This window comes from Nomascus leucogenys, chromosome 20 (assembly GCF_006542625.1).
Source record: "Nomascus leucogenys isolate Asia chromosome 20, Asia_NLE_v1, whole genome shotgun sequence".
Classification (NCBI taxonomy): Eukaryota; Metazoa; Chordata; class Mammalia; order Primates; family Hylobatidae; genus Nomascus; species Nomascus leucogenys.
In genome coordinates, this window is record NC_044400.1 from 60,326,534 (window position 1) to 60,341,928 (window position 15,395).

The 15,395-nt window shown below is 47.4% G+C and overlaps 1 protein-coding gene across 2 annotated transcripts in view; it reads left to right on the forward strand.

The window, feature by feature from the left end:
- The first annotated feature begins 1,544 nt into the window (after positions 1-1,544).
- CCDC149 (coiled-coil domain containing 149) overlaps positions 1,545-15,395 on the forward strand; it is a 107,245-nt gene continuing 93,394 nt past the window's right edge. For both annotated transcript variants that reach the window (XM_030800966.1, XM_030800967.1), the window contains exon 1: positions 1,545-1,717. In XM_030800966.1, the coding sequence (XP_030656826.1) occupies positions 1,655-1,717 (63 nt within the window). In that variant the 5' untranslated portion in view covers positions 1,545-1,654. The remainder of the gene's footprint in view (positions 1,718-15,395) is intronic.

Genomic DNA, 15,395 nt, shown 5'->3' on the forward strand with positions numbered 1-15,395 from the left:
ATTCTGAGCTTATTTACATGGTGGTGATCACAGGTTTCCAAGAGCAGAAGCAAGAGTTAAGTCCCAATGCAGAATTGCTTTAAAAGCCTTTTTTTTTTCTTTCTTTCTTTTTTTTTTTCCGATAACACATGTACAAACGTTGCTTTGGCCAAAGCAAGTTACATGACTGAGCCCAGAGTGAAAGTTAGAGACACTGGCAGGGCAAGGGACAAAGAAGGGGAATGATTGCTGCCATTTTGCAAACAATCTACCATGTGCAAAACAAGGCCAAGAACAAACTTTCAAGGTAATACTTCATTCTTAGATTTCCAAGATGCTGGAGCCAGAAGTCCTAGTTGAGTCCCTGTTTCTCCACGTTTCAGGCCTCAGTTTCCCCATCTGATAAATGGGGATAACATCCATTTCACAGGGTTGATCCAGGATCAACAGGGGCTAAAAATTATAAATAAATGTTGGCAATGATGCTTCCACAACTGTACAATGGGTTCACAACTTCTCAACCTACTTGCTGATCTCCACACACAGCGTTTCTGAGAGTACAGAGGGCTCACTATTGATGGTGGTCCAAGAGGGGATTTTAGGTGTCACAGGAACACCACCTTGAATACGATTGATTTATGTGTGTGATTCACCTTCCCTCTTGTCATTCTCTTTCAGTCCTTCCTCTCAGGAGAAGTCTCAGCTTAATGCCAATGCCTTCCCTTTTTGCTAATTATTTTATTTTTTGTAAAGAGGAGGTGTCTCGCTTTGTGGCCCGGGCTGGTCTTGAACTCCTACCCTCAAGGGATCCTCCTGCCTCAGCCTCCCAAGGGATTATAGGCATGAGCCATGGAATGCCACCACTGCCAATTTGTCTTTGACACCTCTCTCAACCCGTGCTAACCATCCCCCTCAGAGTTTTTGGCCCTATTTAGAATTGAATAATGCTTTATTTTCAATTTTTACATTTGCTTTCTATTTATGACAGCTGATACGTTAAAAAATAAATATAAGCAAACATTAATAGTTTAAAAAACAATGCTAGGTATATAATAAAACGTGGTTCATTCATTCTTGCGCTCAACAAATATTCGTCCAACAAATATTTGTAGAGCATCTCCTATGGGCTAGGATCTTGCGAAAGCGTATCTGCGAACCAAGGAAACCCCTGCCCTCCGGGAGCTTGCATTCTAGGGGTGGGAGTCGTGATGGTGGTCAGAGAAGGACTGGATTTGGGGATTTGCTTCTTGCGGGGGACACAGGCCTGTCCGTGGGGCCCGCCTCCCGCGCGGAGAGCGCTGAGGGGTACGGAGTGACCTGTAGGCTGAGACCGCGGCTTTCCCTTGCCTAGAGGCCGGGCAGCGGGCGCGGAGCCCGGGGTCGCGCGGCTGAGGGCGCGGGGCTCGCGGGCGGAGGGCGCGGGGCGGGCCCGGCGGGGCTCGGCTGCGGCCCAGGCTGTGGCTGCGGCCCCGGCGGCCGCGCCCCTCCTCCCTTTCCTCCGGCGGAGGCTGACGTGGAGTCAAGAGCGCGGGCGGCCGCAGGAGGCGGCGGCGCAGCGGCTCGGAGGCGCCGGGCCCTCTCGGGGCCGCGCGAGGCCCGGGCGGCGGCGGCGGCGGCGGCGACGCGACGTCGCGAGGAGGAGGAGGCGGCGGGTGTTTAGGAGGCCGGCCCGCGCATGGAGGAGGAGGCCATGAACGGCGACCGGACCGAGAGCGACTGGCAGGGGCTGGTGAGCGAGGTGAGGCCGCGGCGCCGGCCAGGCGGGATGGGCCGGGCCGAGCGGCCACCAGCCCCGGGCCCGCGCCCCTAGAGAGGCCGAGCGGGGAGGGACGAGCGGGGGGCGCGCACCCCAAGTGGCCGCGACTGCCGCCCCCGCGCGACCCCGCCAGGTGCGCCTCTCCTCCCGCACTTTTGGGTCTGCGCGGGCGCCACTTTCTTCCGCGCCATCTGGTGTCAGCCTTTGGCACGGGCCTTTACCTCAAGGCAGGGGTTGGCCCTGGATTGGAGGCTGAAGCCCTGAGATCCGGGAGCAGAAGGTGCCAAGCCCCACCTGTCTGCCCGCTCGCCACTGTTGTGGAGCCAAGCCATTGGACGCCTGGGACTGAAACGGGAAGGTGGTGCCATGGGGGAGAATCCCAGCCTGGGCCAGGTGGAATTACCTGCGGCGGTGGTTCGAGTTGGGGGAGTTCGGGGGTCCGTTGCAGCCGTTCACTCATTCACTTGCTCAATTCAATCAACACGTGTTTACTGCAGGCCTACCATGTGTAAAGTGGGGAGGGGCATTTATCAAAAAAGTGAAACACAGGTGCAGAAGTGATTCGATTTGTGGAAGCACAGAACACGTGTCCCTCTGCCCTGCTACACTTTTGTCATAAACATACCCCGGGGGTCCACTTTCAGGCTCCTATGCTATTTGCTCTTCAGTCCCCCCTAAGAGTTTGCCGGCCTGCCGGGAGAAGCTGCCGGCCTCTCCAGGTGAGAGGGAATGCAGATGTCTCCCTCTCGCCGGTAAGTTGCCCTGGTTTGCTACCATTTGTGGGGGCAGTTCCTGGTGTTACTTACCCATGCCGGGGAATTTCTCCCTTCTGAGAACCAAGCTCCAGCCCAAGGCCAACTTGGGGCTTCCTTTTCTTTAATCCTATGCACACAATGCGGAGTGTATCGGTTTGCTCTTTTCCTTCCCTTGTGGGGTATGGGAAGGGAAACCCTCTACTGTCTCACTCCTTTCATCGTTTTCTGGGTCTCCAGGTCAGTCTGATAATAGTGCTTCATGCCCAGTGTGTGCAGAGCGTTGTGTTTCTGAAGAGGAATGACATGCGGTAGCTCCTGCCCTAGTTTAGTTTGCTCAGCACTGGTCTAGCAGTTGAAAGCTCTCCTAACTGTCTGGTGTTATGATCCATTGTATTGCAGCCTGGCTCCATCTTCTCAAACTGTCAGGCTTTATGTCAAGGGGCAGATCCTCTGGGGACCTTGTTTCTGGTCCCATCAAGAATCATACTTAGTAGTCAAGGAGGCTGGAGGTAGTTCTCCTTAGAAGTCCATTGTTAGGCCCTTAAATAGCCGCAGAATCTTCACTACTCCAGCAATTGCATATCAGGTGCCTGTTAGGAGTCAGGTACATTGTGAGGTGCTTGGGATTCAGTGGTGAATAAGACAAAGAACTCCCCTACCCTCAAAGAACTCCTGGGGCTTTCATGATATAGTCTGGGAGGAAGGTCACACCATAGACAGTGAGAGTGAACTAAAGGATGGAATGGCTTCAAGTGCTAAATGGCATGGGGTGCCCCTCAGTTGGCTGGGCTTACCTCCACCTTGCCCTGACCACATTATTGTAACAATGGGCTTCCTCACTAGGCCATTGCTTTGTTTGGTTCTTTATTTTCAGGGCCTATACACTGAGCTCTGTATGCAGCAGATGCTGGAAAAATGCTTGTTGAATAAGTCAGTGAATCCTGAAGTAGGTCCTTCAGGAGTTTTCCTGCCCATCCCAGCAGAGTTTCTCCAGAGTAACACCTCCTTAACTTCACAAACATGAGGTGGGCACATAGCCAGGGGCCATGGGGGAAGTGAAAATGGGTCTAACTTACTTCCCACTGTAATAATAACTAATGACTATTTCTTGAGTGCATCCTTCATATTAAGCATTTTACATGGCCTCGTATTCAGAATGACATAAGGTAGGAATTCTTTTTTATTTTACAGATAAGGAAACAGTGGCTCAGACAGGCTAAGGAACTTGCACAGAGCCTCACATCTGGTAAGCGAAAGAGGCAGGATTTGAATCCTGGTCTGTCTGACTCATTGCTTGAGCATTGCTTGTCTGAGCCTCGCTAGGCCACACTTTCTATTTTAATCATTGCTCATCTGTCTGTATCTTCTGCTAGATGGCAGGCTCCCCAAGGAAGGAGACCATGTCTCATTCAACTTTGAGTCCGCAGCAACTGGCTTGGTGTTTCTTAGAGTATGGCCTACAGATCACCTGCATCAGAGTCATTTTGGGTGCCTGTGAAAAATTCAAGTTTATGGGTCTCTCCTAAATTTACTGTAGTGAGTTGAATTATGTATCCCGCTCCCCCCGCCTCCCTGCCATAGATGCATCCGAGACCTAACCCCAGTAGCTGCGAATGTGACTTTATTTGGAAATAGGGCCTTTGCAGATGTGATCAAATTAAGGATCTTTGGATGAGATCACCCTGGATTTAGGGTAGGTCCTAAATCTAATGACTGGTATCTTAGAAGAGAAAGGACAGAGATTTAAGCCACAGACACACAAGGGAGCAGGCTATGGGAAGACGGAGATGTGTGAAAGGAAGACCATGTGAAGACAGAGGTAGAGATTGGAGTGATGCAGCCACATGGCAAGGCATGCCAAAGGTCGCTGGCAGCTCCCAGAAGCTGGAAGAGGCAGATTCTCCCTCAAAGTCCCCCGAAAAAAACAACTGCTGACACCTTGATTTTGGACTTCTGGCCTCTATAACTGTGAGTGAATATACTTCTGTTGTTTTAAGCCACCCCATTTATGATCATTTGTTACGGCAATGTATTAGTCCATTTTCATGCTGCTTATAAAGACATACCTGAGACTGGGTGATGTACAAAAGAAAGAGAGATTTCATGGGCCTACTGTTCCACATGACTGGGGAGGCCTGACAATCATGCTGGAAGGCAAGGAGGAGCAAGTCACATCTTACATGGATGGCAGCAGGCAAAGAGAGAGAGCTTCTACAGGAGAACTCCTCTTTATAAAACCATCAGATCTCGTGAGACTTATTCACTAGCACGAGAACATTATGGAGGAAACTAGCCCCAGGTTTCAATTATCTCCCACCAGGTCCCTCCCACAACATGTGGGAGTTATGGGAATGCAATTCAAGATGAGATTTGGGTGGGGACACAGAGCCAAACCATATCAAGCAGCCACAGGAAACTAATACACCTACTGCTGAAAAGTGCCTGGAGGTGCAGCCCCCTGATCTGCCTTTCTTACAAGCTGAGCTGCCCAGGTGATTCCCCTGCCCAGTCAAGTTTGGCTGGCAGGGGTTCCATGGGTGTGACTGGGTCTGGTACCAGACAGATAAGATTCAGGGAAGAGTGTGCTCAGCAGCTGTGGTGTTACGAAGTGGTTTGGGGACCTGTCAGAAGGACCTGAGGAAGACATCACTGCAAAGCTAATCTGGACTACATGGGATTTTCGTGGGCTTGCATTTATTTCTGCAGAAGTCCTGGGTGCTGTCTCCCACCCTGGATCCCCTCTCCATCACCTGCCCAGAGCCCTGTCCTCTCTTTCAATCAGTTTGCTTCCTCCACTTGCCTCTAGGAAGCAGTTTTCATTTAAAACAGTCCTACAGAGGTCAGTTTTATTTTCATATATTTGGTATAATGAGCTGAAATTACAGCCTTCTGTCAGGCCCGGAAGTAAACACACCTATGCATGTGAAAGAAGCATGACCTGGGTTCTGTTTTGGAAATTAAATGTCTGGGGAGGGGGAGATATTCTTATCGCCACCTGAGGTGAGCTTTCAAAATTGGAGACATCTCGAAGTGCAGGTATGCAGGCAATCAATAACTTTTTATTTCCAAGATAAAAATCCTGGTCATCGCTCAGCCCACCGCTCTATGGTAAACTATACATAATTCCATTTCAGTATTTGAATTTTGGTTAATTAGATAGCAATCAATCTCCTATTCCTTGAGCATGTTCTATGCAGGGATCAGGAGGCAGAAGACAGTTAACCGTGGGCCTCCGCCCAAAGTAGAGACTGATTTTTGGTTTTTGTTGTTGTTTTAGAGATGAGGTCTCACTCTGTTGCCCTTGCTGGAGTGCAGTGGTGCGATCATGGCACACTTCAGCCTCCATCTCCTGGGCCCAAGGGATTCTCCTGCTTCAGCCTCATGAGCAGCTGGGGTTACAGGCACGTGCCACTATGCCCAACCAATTTTTTTTTTTTTTTTAGAGATAGGGTCTCGCTATGTTGCCCAGGCTGATCTTGAGCTCCTGGCTTCTAGGAATCCTGCCTCAGCCTCCCAAAGTGCTGGGATTATAGGCATGAGCCACCGTGCCTGGCCTAACCACTGATATTTGGAAAGGAGAGGTTGAGTAGGTATAGAGTCCAGCTCTGTGGTTAATTAAGGTAAAGACCCAGCTTTGGGTTTCAGTTGTTGACTTAGACTCTGAAGATAATAAGAGACGTGGGGGGAAGTCTTGGCCCTGCCTTTTTCTTGGTACAAAAGATCAAAAACCCAAACCAAAGTGGATTAGCTTAGAGGCAATTTATTGGCTGATGTTGTAGGTTGTATTGTGCCCCCAAAACGATGTGTTCAAGTCCTAACACCCTCCCCTCAACTGCCACCACACAAACACCTGTGAATGGGACCTTATTTGGAAGTAGGGTCTTTGCAGATGTAATCAAGTTATGATGAGGTCATCTTGGGTGGGCTCTAATCCAATGACCTGGTGTCCTTATCAGAAGAGGCAAATTTGGGCACAGAGATGCACAGAGAGAAGACAATGTGAAGACACAGACAGAAGAAGGCATGTGACAACAGAGGCAGAAACTGGAGTCATGCAGCTACAAGCCAAGGAAAGCCAAAGGTTGCTGGTGACCACCAGAAACTAGGACGAGGCAAGGAAGAATCCTCCCCGAGAGCCTCACTGGGGAACACGGTCCTGCCAACACCTTAATTTTGGACTTCTAACTTCCAGGACTGTGCAACAGTTGAATTCTGTTGTTTTAAGTCCCCCAGTTTGTGATAATTTGTTATGGCAGCCCTTGGAAGTGAATATAACTAATATGACTAATAATTCCATGCTAGGGCTGGCTTTCGGCTGATTCAACACTCAGACAGTTTCTCTCCATCTTTGAGTCTGCTTGCTGCCTGGCTTTAGTCTCAGCCTCCCATCCTCTCAAGTTCAAGTCCAGGGGGGAAGACGAGATCCTTCTCTAGCAGATCCTGTGAAACCCTGGGATGCTCCATTTAAATCCACTTAGATCACTCACCTATCCTGCAAGAAATTGCTCAGGTGGGTAGTGATCTGATTGTTTTAGGCCCAGAGTTGCGTTCGGAGCCCTGCCCCAGGACACATGGACTGTGAGTGGAGCTAGGGTAGATCCCCAAGTAAAATTGGGGGGCTTCTTTCCAGAAGAGGGAGAATGGGTGTTGAGGGAATGACTACACCATGTAACTTCTCTGAGCCTCATTTTTCTCATCTTTAAATAGGGTAATAAAAGTATCTACCTCATAGGTGATCCTAATTGTGAGAATCAAATGAAATAATAATGCTTGTGAGTGCATAGGCCTCTGCCGGGCAAGGCAGCAGAACAGTAAGTGTGAACCTCATGACAGAAACTCTGGTGTGTGAAAACTATAATTTGCTACAATACCTTAATTTTGATTACAAATTTTTGTTGTTTGAGTAGTGGAAATGTAATCTGCATATGAAGCCACACCACTCCCTTTCCCTGAATTTGTACTTAAATTCTAGGGGACTTATGAAATACTAAGAGTAAGGCTAAGTTGTTGGCTGGGTTGCTGGGGTGGGCTGTTTTTGTCTACCCACACTCTCCTAATTTAGTCTAGTGGGGCAAGTTTTACTCATTTTTAAAATTTGGCCTGGCACGGTGGCTCATGTCTGTAATCCCAGCACTTTGGGAGGCTGAGGCAGGCATATCACCTGAGGTCAGGAGTTCAAGACCAGCCTGGCCAACATGGCAAAACCTTGTCTCTGCTAAAAATACAAAAATCAGCTGGGTGTAGTGGCACGTGCCTGTAATCCCAGCTACTCGGGAGGCTGAGACAGGAGAATTGCTTGAACCCAGGAAGCAGTGGTTGCAGTGAGCCAAGATTGTGCCACTGCACTCCTGCCTGGGCGACAAGAGTGAAACTCTGTCTCAAATAAAATAAAATAAAATTTGTTCTGCTGCCCCTGAGTTACTCTAGGGCTAATTATTATGCTGCCCTCGAATCACCCTGGGGCTATGGGAGACTTTGGGAAACTGTTGCGCACACAGCATGTCACAACACCAAGGCTGGGTCCAGGGAATTGGGGATTAGTTTTCACTTCCTAAGAAATAAGGGTGTATTTGTTAGGGTAAAGTCTAAGCCACTGTAAGAAAGATGCCTGCTTCTAAAATAGAGTTGTTTAAATAAGGTAAGACATTTGTGTCTCTTTCATGTGAGTGTGGTGGTTCAGGCATGGAGGGCAGCCCTGCTCCGTGAGTCATCTAAGAATTCAGATTTCTTTTATCTTGTTGCTCCACAGCTAGGGTATGGTCCTCATCTGTGTGGCTGAACCTTCTTGCTGCCACATTTGTGTCTCAGCCCATGGGAATGGGGAAAGAGAGAAGGGGGAAGTCCAGGGCAAGGGGCTTTTCTTTAATTAGGGATGAGTGGAGAACTGTACATATCACATCTGCTCACCTCCCATTGGTCTGAGCATAGTTATATGGCCACTCCTAGCTGTAAGAGAGGCTGTGAATATAGTCTTTAGCAGAATGTGCCCATGTTAAATTTGGGAGGGTCCTATTAAGAAATAAGAGTAGGCTGGGCACCGTGGCTCACGCCTGTAATGTCAGCATTTTGGGAGGCCAAGGCAGGTGGATCACCTGAGGTCAGGAGTTTGAGACCAGCCTGGCCAACATGGCAAAACCCTGTCTCTACTAAAAATACAAATATTAGCTGGACGTGGTGGCATGCGCCTGTAGTCCCAGTTACCCAGGAGGCTGAGGCAGGAGAATCACTTGAACCCAGTAGGTGGAGGTTGCAGTGAGCAGAGATCACGCCATTGCACTCCAGCCTGGGCAACAAAAGCAAAACTCCATCTCACACACACACACACACACACACACAAAACGAAGAATATATAAGACATGAAAAATAAATTATCAAGAAAAAAGTGAGTAGGTTGACATATCAAAGTTAAAAAGTTATTCTCTTCGGAGGACTCTGTGAAAACAATAAAGAGTCATAGACTGGGAGAAAATATGTGCAGAACACACATCTTGTATCCAGAATATAAAAGGAACTCTCACTACTCAATAAGAAGAAAGGCTGGGCGTGGTGGCTCACTCCTGTAATCCCAGCACTTTGGAAGGCCAAGGCGGTGGATCACGAGGTCAGGAGTTCAAGACCAGCCTGACTAACATGGTGAAACCTCGTCTCTACTAAAAATACAAAAATTAGCCAGGCATGGTGGCGTGCACCTGTAATCCCAACTACTCAGGAAGCAGAAGCAGGAGAATCGCTTGAACCTGGGAGGCGGAGGTTGCAGTGAGCTGAGATCACACTAGTGCACTCCAGCCTGGGTGACAGAGTGAGACTACATCTCAAAACAAACAAGTGAAAGAACAAAAACAAAGAAACAATCTGAATTTTTAAATGGACAAAAGGATTAAATAAACCCTGCAATGAAGAAGAGAGATGGCAAATAAGCAAAATGAGTAGAGGCTCAGCATCCTTAGTCATTAGGGAACTATAAATGGAAACCACAGTGAGATACCACAACATGCCTATTAGAATGGGAAAGCAACAAGTTACAAAACTCATCAGCTAAGGGCTGGCAGGGACGCAGAGCAACTAGAAGTCCCATACATTGCTGGAGGAAATATAAAATAGTAAAGTCACTTCTGAAAAGGTTTACAGTTTCTTATAAAGTCAAACATACACTTAACTAAACAACCCAGCAATCCTTCTCCTAGGTAGGATTGAAGAGAAATGACACATGTCCACACCTGTCTACACATTTATGTATGTAACTCAAGCAGTATACAACCGAATAACTTTCTTTTAAAAAAATAATTATTTTAGCAGCAAGCGTACTGCTCCTTGTGGAGCAGAGCTACCCCATAAGCAGTGTGCCCAGAGCAGCCACAACCAAGTAACTTATTTGGGAGAAGTGGGTTACAGGGTACATGGTACAGGGTAAAAGCTGATAGTTTTAACATTTGTGATGAGTGACTATTTTGTACTCATGAATTAATGCTGTCTTTTTAAAGAACACCTTTAGTAAGGTAGAATTAATATATTAAAATGTGCACATATTTTAGGTATACAATTTGATGAGTTTGGATGTGTGCATACACTGGTGTAACCATCACCATAATCAAGGTATACATGAAATTTTTGAAAAGTAAAAATTAAGGCTAGGCATGGTGGCTCACGCCTGTAATCCCAGCACTTTGGGAGGCCGAGGCAGGCAGATCACCTGAGGTCAGGAGTTCAAGACCAGCCTGGCCAACATGGTGAAACCCTGTCTCTACTAAAAATACAAAATTAGCCGGGCGTGGTGGCACACACCTGTAATCCCAGCTACCCAGGAGGCTGAGGCAGGAGAATCGCTTGAAACCAAGAGGCGGAGGTTGCAGTGAGCCCAGACCATGCAACTGCACCCCAGCCTGGGCAACAAGAGCGAAACTCCATCTCAAAAAAAAAACTAAAAATTAAAAAGACAGAAAACTGATCTATGACTACCAGAGCCTGAAGGTACAGTGAGGAAATTGGCTGCAGAGAAACATGAGGGAATCTTTTGGATTTATGGATGTATTCTGTCTCAATTGTGATGATGGTTACATGACTGTGTAAGCTTGTTGAAATTCATGGAACCTTACACCTAAAAAGGATGAAATTTTCTCCAAATTATACCTCAGTAAACTCAATATTTTTTGAAAGGAGGTGAATAGTTATTCAAAACAGTTAGCCATTGCTACAGAGAACTTCACTCCTTACCTCTCCAATTCCCGAGCTCATCAGGTTTCCATCAAAACTAGCTGTGTCCCCCAAATTTCAGTCCCAAGTCCTTGCTCTGCCCTCTCGACCCCAGGCTGATTGGGCCAAGCTCAGTGTTCCTCCTTGGAGACTGATAACCAGGCTCTGATTTGCACTCTGATTCTGCCCTTTTCTCAACTTGGAAGATCCTTTCTAGTCTTTTGAGGAGTTATGGTCGAGGGCGCTGCTGGAGAGACTCAACTGTGCCCTCATATCTTCAGGAGCAGGCCCTGAAAATGGAAAAGCCAGTCAGTTGTTATCTGTGTTCTGCTGGGCTATGCCTTTCTTAGACATAAAGGCAGAATGTCTGGCTTCTTAAAAAGGGAGAGAGATATATGGGGGAGAATTAGGGTAAGGGTTGCAGGAAATGGAAGCAAGGTGGGAAGATAGGCTGTCAGTTAATATTTTAAAATACTCTTTTTTTTTTTTTTGAGATAGGGTCTCACTCTGTCGCTCAGGCTGGAGTGCAATGGCACAGTCTCGGCTCACTGCAACCTCTGCCTTCCAGGCTCAAGTGATTCTCCAGCCTCAGCCTCCTGAATAACTGAGACTACAGGCATGAGCCACCAATTCCTGGCTAATTTTTCTATTTTTTGGAGAGACAGAGCTTCGCCTTCTTGTCCAGGCCAGTCTCATATTCTTGAGCGCAAAGCAATCCATCAGTCTCAGCCTCCCAAACTGCTGGGATTACAGGTGTGAGCCACCACGCCTGGCTTAAAATACTCATTCTTAGTAGCTGTTGTTATTAGATGAAAACACCATGCACAATAGCGAACAATAGATCTTAGACACTAATGTAGGCAGTTGGTGAGGCTTGATGGAGTGGGGAAAAGCTTCTTAGAAGTTGAACTTTAACTGAGCCCCTTCCCTTTGGTGGAAGACGGCAAGGGAGATCATGAGCAGGCGTGAGCACTGGGCTGAGTTGGTGGCCTTTGCGGAGATGCTCCAGATAAAGGCAGAAATCACTGGGTTGAAGTACAGCAGACAATGAGATTGGATAACCAGGGAGGACCAGATGGTGAATGACTTCAAAGGCCAGGCAGCAGGATGTGTCCTGATGTAGCTGGTAATGGGGAGGCACTGAATGCTTTTTTTCCTGGAGTACAAATTGATGAAAATACTTGGGATAGGTTGGTTTCCACTGAATTCAACAGTTATTGAGCCTATATTGTCTGCAAGGTACTATGCCAGGCCGTGATGATATAAAAACTAATTTGGTGACCCTGCCAGGAATCAGAGAAGGACAAGTTAGGAAGAGATACCAGTAATCTAGCCTTTTCTGACACCATCAACATTCTCAATTATTTCCATTGCACCTAAATCCTACCACTTATGATGTAGTTTTCAACCTAACCCTTGACTTACCTTTCTCTCCACTGCACCCAAAAGATCTTTAAATCTTTGAGAGTAGGGACCATATGTAACCTTGGCATTTAGCACTGTACTTTGCCCATTGCAGGTGCTCAATACATGTAGAATATATGAATGCTTGGATGTTTGAATGAATGAGGTGTTAAGGGGTTACAACATTGATGGGGATAGAGAAAAAGGGATGGCTATGGGAAACATTCTAAAGGAAGACCCCTATAGCAAGTCATGGCTAGCAGGATTGGAGAGATGAAATAGAATGAGTCCAAGATAGCCCTTGCTGCATGGCTGGAGGGTGGTGGTACTGGAAGTGACAGGAGGTTAGGGGATATGAGTCTGGTGAGAAGAGCATGGGTTCTGTTCAGAACTGTGCATCATTCAGAGTTTCCTGGAGTACTTGAGCTCTTGGGAAGGAAGATTAGTGCTTACCGGGAACATTTTCGATGAGCAGCTATCTTCATAGTGGCAGGCTAATTTCAGAGTAAGTTTATTAAAATTAGTGTGTGGGGGAAAGTGAGCTCAACTGCTATTTTTAACTGATGGGATTCATGTTCTCTCGTGTGCGGGGAAATTCGCATATGTGCTCCTAAAATTGACAATTTCTACTCTTTTTATGTTAAAAAAATTAATATAGTGAGTTTCACGTTGAATAAAATACATTGGCTGAAGATGAGAAGAGGACTTTGGCCAGTCCCTGAATGAAAATGACCAGAGTGAATGACATTTATTACTCACTGCCTGGATTTCCACCAGTAAAACCATACTGGGGCTTTGGTACCTCCTGGCAGAGAAGTTGCTTAAGTTGAGAGTTTGCACCTCTCTTTGGCCCTTCAGGCAAATTGGTACCAGTGGTAGGGGAGACCTGGTTCCCAAAGAACACAAACCTTTGGTTGATTTTTACTTTGAAGTCTTGCCACTTTCATCTCTTCTGGTCCACTCTCTTCATTATCTGAAGCTATTTTATTGCAACAAACACCCTAATACTGTTCAGGGTATCAGATTTTCTTCAAGTCAGTTTATCCTCTGTACAGCTAGCCAACTAAACCACCTTTAAGAAAAAACATTTTTCACAATGTCCCTTACTCAGAAACCTTCAGCGGTGGCTCCCCATCACCTGGTGTTCGAGCCTCTTCATGCTGGCCTTGACCTATCTTTCTGCCTGTCTCACTGCTCCCCGCACAAGCTGGCTGCTTCAGCCAAAATGATCTGCCATGCATTCTGGCTCCCACCTTTATCTCACGCCCTGACCTCATCCAGGTGGGCCTTCCACTTCTTCTCTGACCACAGCCTTCACCAGTCCTTTAAGTCCCTCCTTAAATCCCACCAGTCCCTTAAGTCCCACCAGTCCCTCCTAAAATCCTCCATGACTCCAGTCTTGAAGTGAGCTCTTCGTCCTGTTGCCTTATGTGGCTTGGCTTAAACTGTGATCCTTTCACACTCACATGCTACCTAAGAAAGAGAGGAGCTGTGTCTCTGTGTAGACATTAACTCCTGTATAAGTTGACAAGCTCCTTAGAGAAAGGAGTGTGGCCACCTGTGTTGGGGCAGGAGACAGGAATTCTGGAATGATGATGTATCATGCAGTGGCTCAGGTGGTGCAGGACCTGAGGCAGGGCACTGATACAGAATACAGAACCAACCTGGTTCTGGCCCATTTGCAGAGCCTCTACTTTGATCTCACATCCTCATTTAGGGAAAGTAGCTCATGGATGTTCCTGCCCACCTATAGGTCTATTAATGGCAGGCACAAAGGTATGGAGTCAGTGATGTCAGGAGAGAGCCACCATTGTAGTGGGTTGGCTGGTTGATGTGAAGGAGGAGTGAAGGACAGCCCTTATATGTCAGTGGGACAGGATGTCTAACAGAGGAGAAGGTCAGCATTCAATGTGCCAGTTACATAGTGAGCATTACTATGTGCAAAGCCTTCTGCATATGACAATTGCCTTCAAGGAGTTACAGTGTAGTGGTGATAGAGAATGGGGGATGAGGCCACTATGCTGTGATATGCATTGTGATAAGTGTTCTTCAGGTTAAGGAGAGGCTAATTTAGATTGGAGGATTGAGGAGGGTTCTTAATGGAGGTGGCACCTGGGCCAGGAAGGTTGGGCAGAATTTCAGCAAATGGAGATGTAAAGGAAGGGTGTTCTAGACAGAAGGAATGGAGATGGCAAAGGTGCAGACGTAGCAAAATGCAAGACTTGTTGAGGAAATCCCGGATCATCTTGTCTCTGGTGGGGACACATAGTGGAGCATCAGGTGTTGGTTAGGCAGACCTCGAATGCCCTGTTAACTGTATAGAGGGTGCTAGGGTCCCGAGTATGGCATTCATTCTGGAAGCGAACAATGGCACAATAGTCTCTTTTGAGTAGAAGAAGTTGCCTGGATGCACTGGGGAGGGAACTGATCTGCCAGGAGTGTATGTGAGGGACTGGACAGGGATGGGGCTTAGGGAGAGCACAAGAGCCTGTCTGTGTCTGTGTCTGTCTGTCCGTTTGCCCTTATCCACTTTCAACTCACTTGGGTCTCCCGTTCACAGCTTCATTGCCCCTGATAATGCTTTTGCCAAGGCTGCCTAAGACCAGCCTCCTGACTGCCACACCCAGTTGTCTTTCTTTAGGACTCGATCCCTGGCTGTGCAGCCTCTGACACTCTCCTCTTCTTTTCCTATGCGCTGGGCTTCTGCATCCCTCCATGTGGCTACTGGCCATGTCCCCAGGAACTAAACACCTTATTCAATGTGCCCTAAGTGGAACTCATGCTCCTTCTGTATTACACCTTTCCTATCTCTCTTTCCTCCTTCCATCCTGCCTCAGTGGTATCACTGTTGAAGTCTACCTTGATTCTTCTTCCCAACTTACACCTCCCAACCTGATTCTAATTCTTATTCATTAAGATCCATCTTTCTGGCTTTTGAACAAAGTCCTTAAATAGGGCATTCATGTCACCATTCCCACTCTTTCACTGTGGCCAGATTCTCAACCCCTCTCCCTGGAATATCTTCTAGGACCATCTTTCCTCCATGCAGTTACTAGAGTCATCATGTAAGCATTGAAATGATTTTACCACTCTACTGCTGAGAGCTCTCTGATGGCTTTCTAGGGACTGCAGAGTGAAAGCCATGTCCCTCAGTTGGCCTCCAAGGGCCCTTCCCACTCCACATCTCTGGTAACTCCTGTATCCCTTATTTCCGCCACCTCCCCTACCCTTCATAGTACTCCTTACTCTGGCCAGATCATTCCATGCCCTATAGCATCTCTAAGCCTTGCTTATGTCCAAAGGTCACCTCC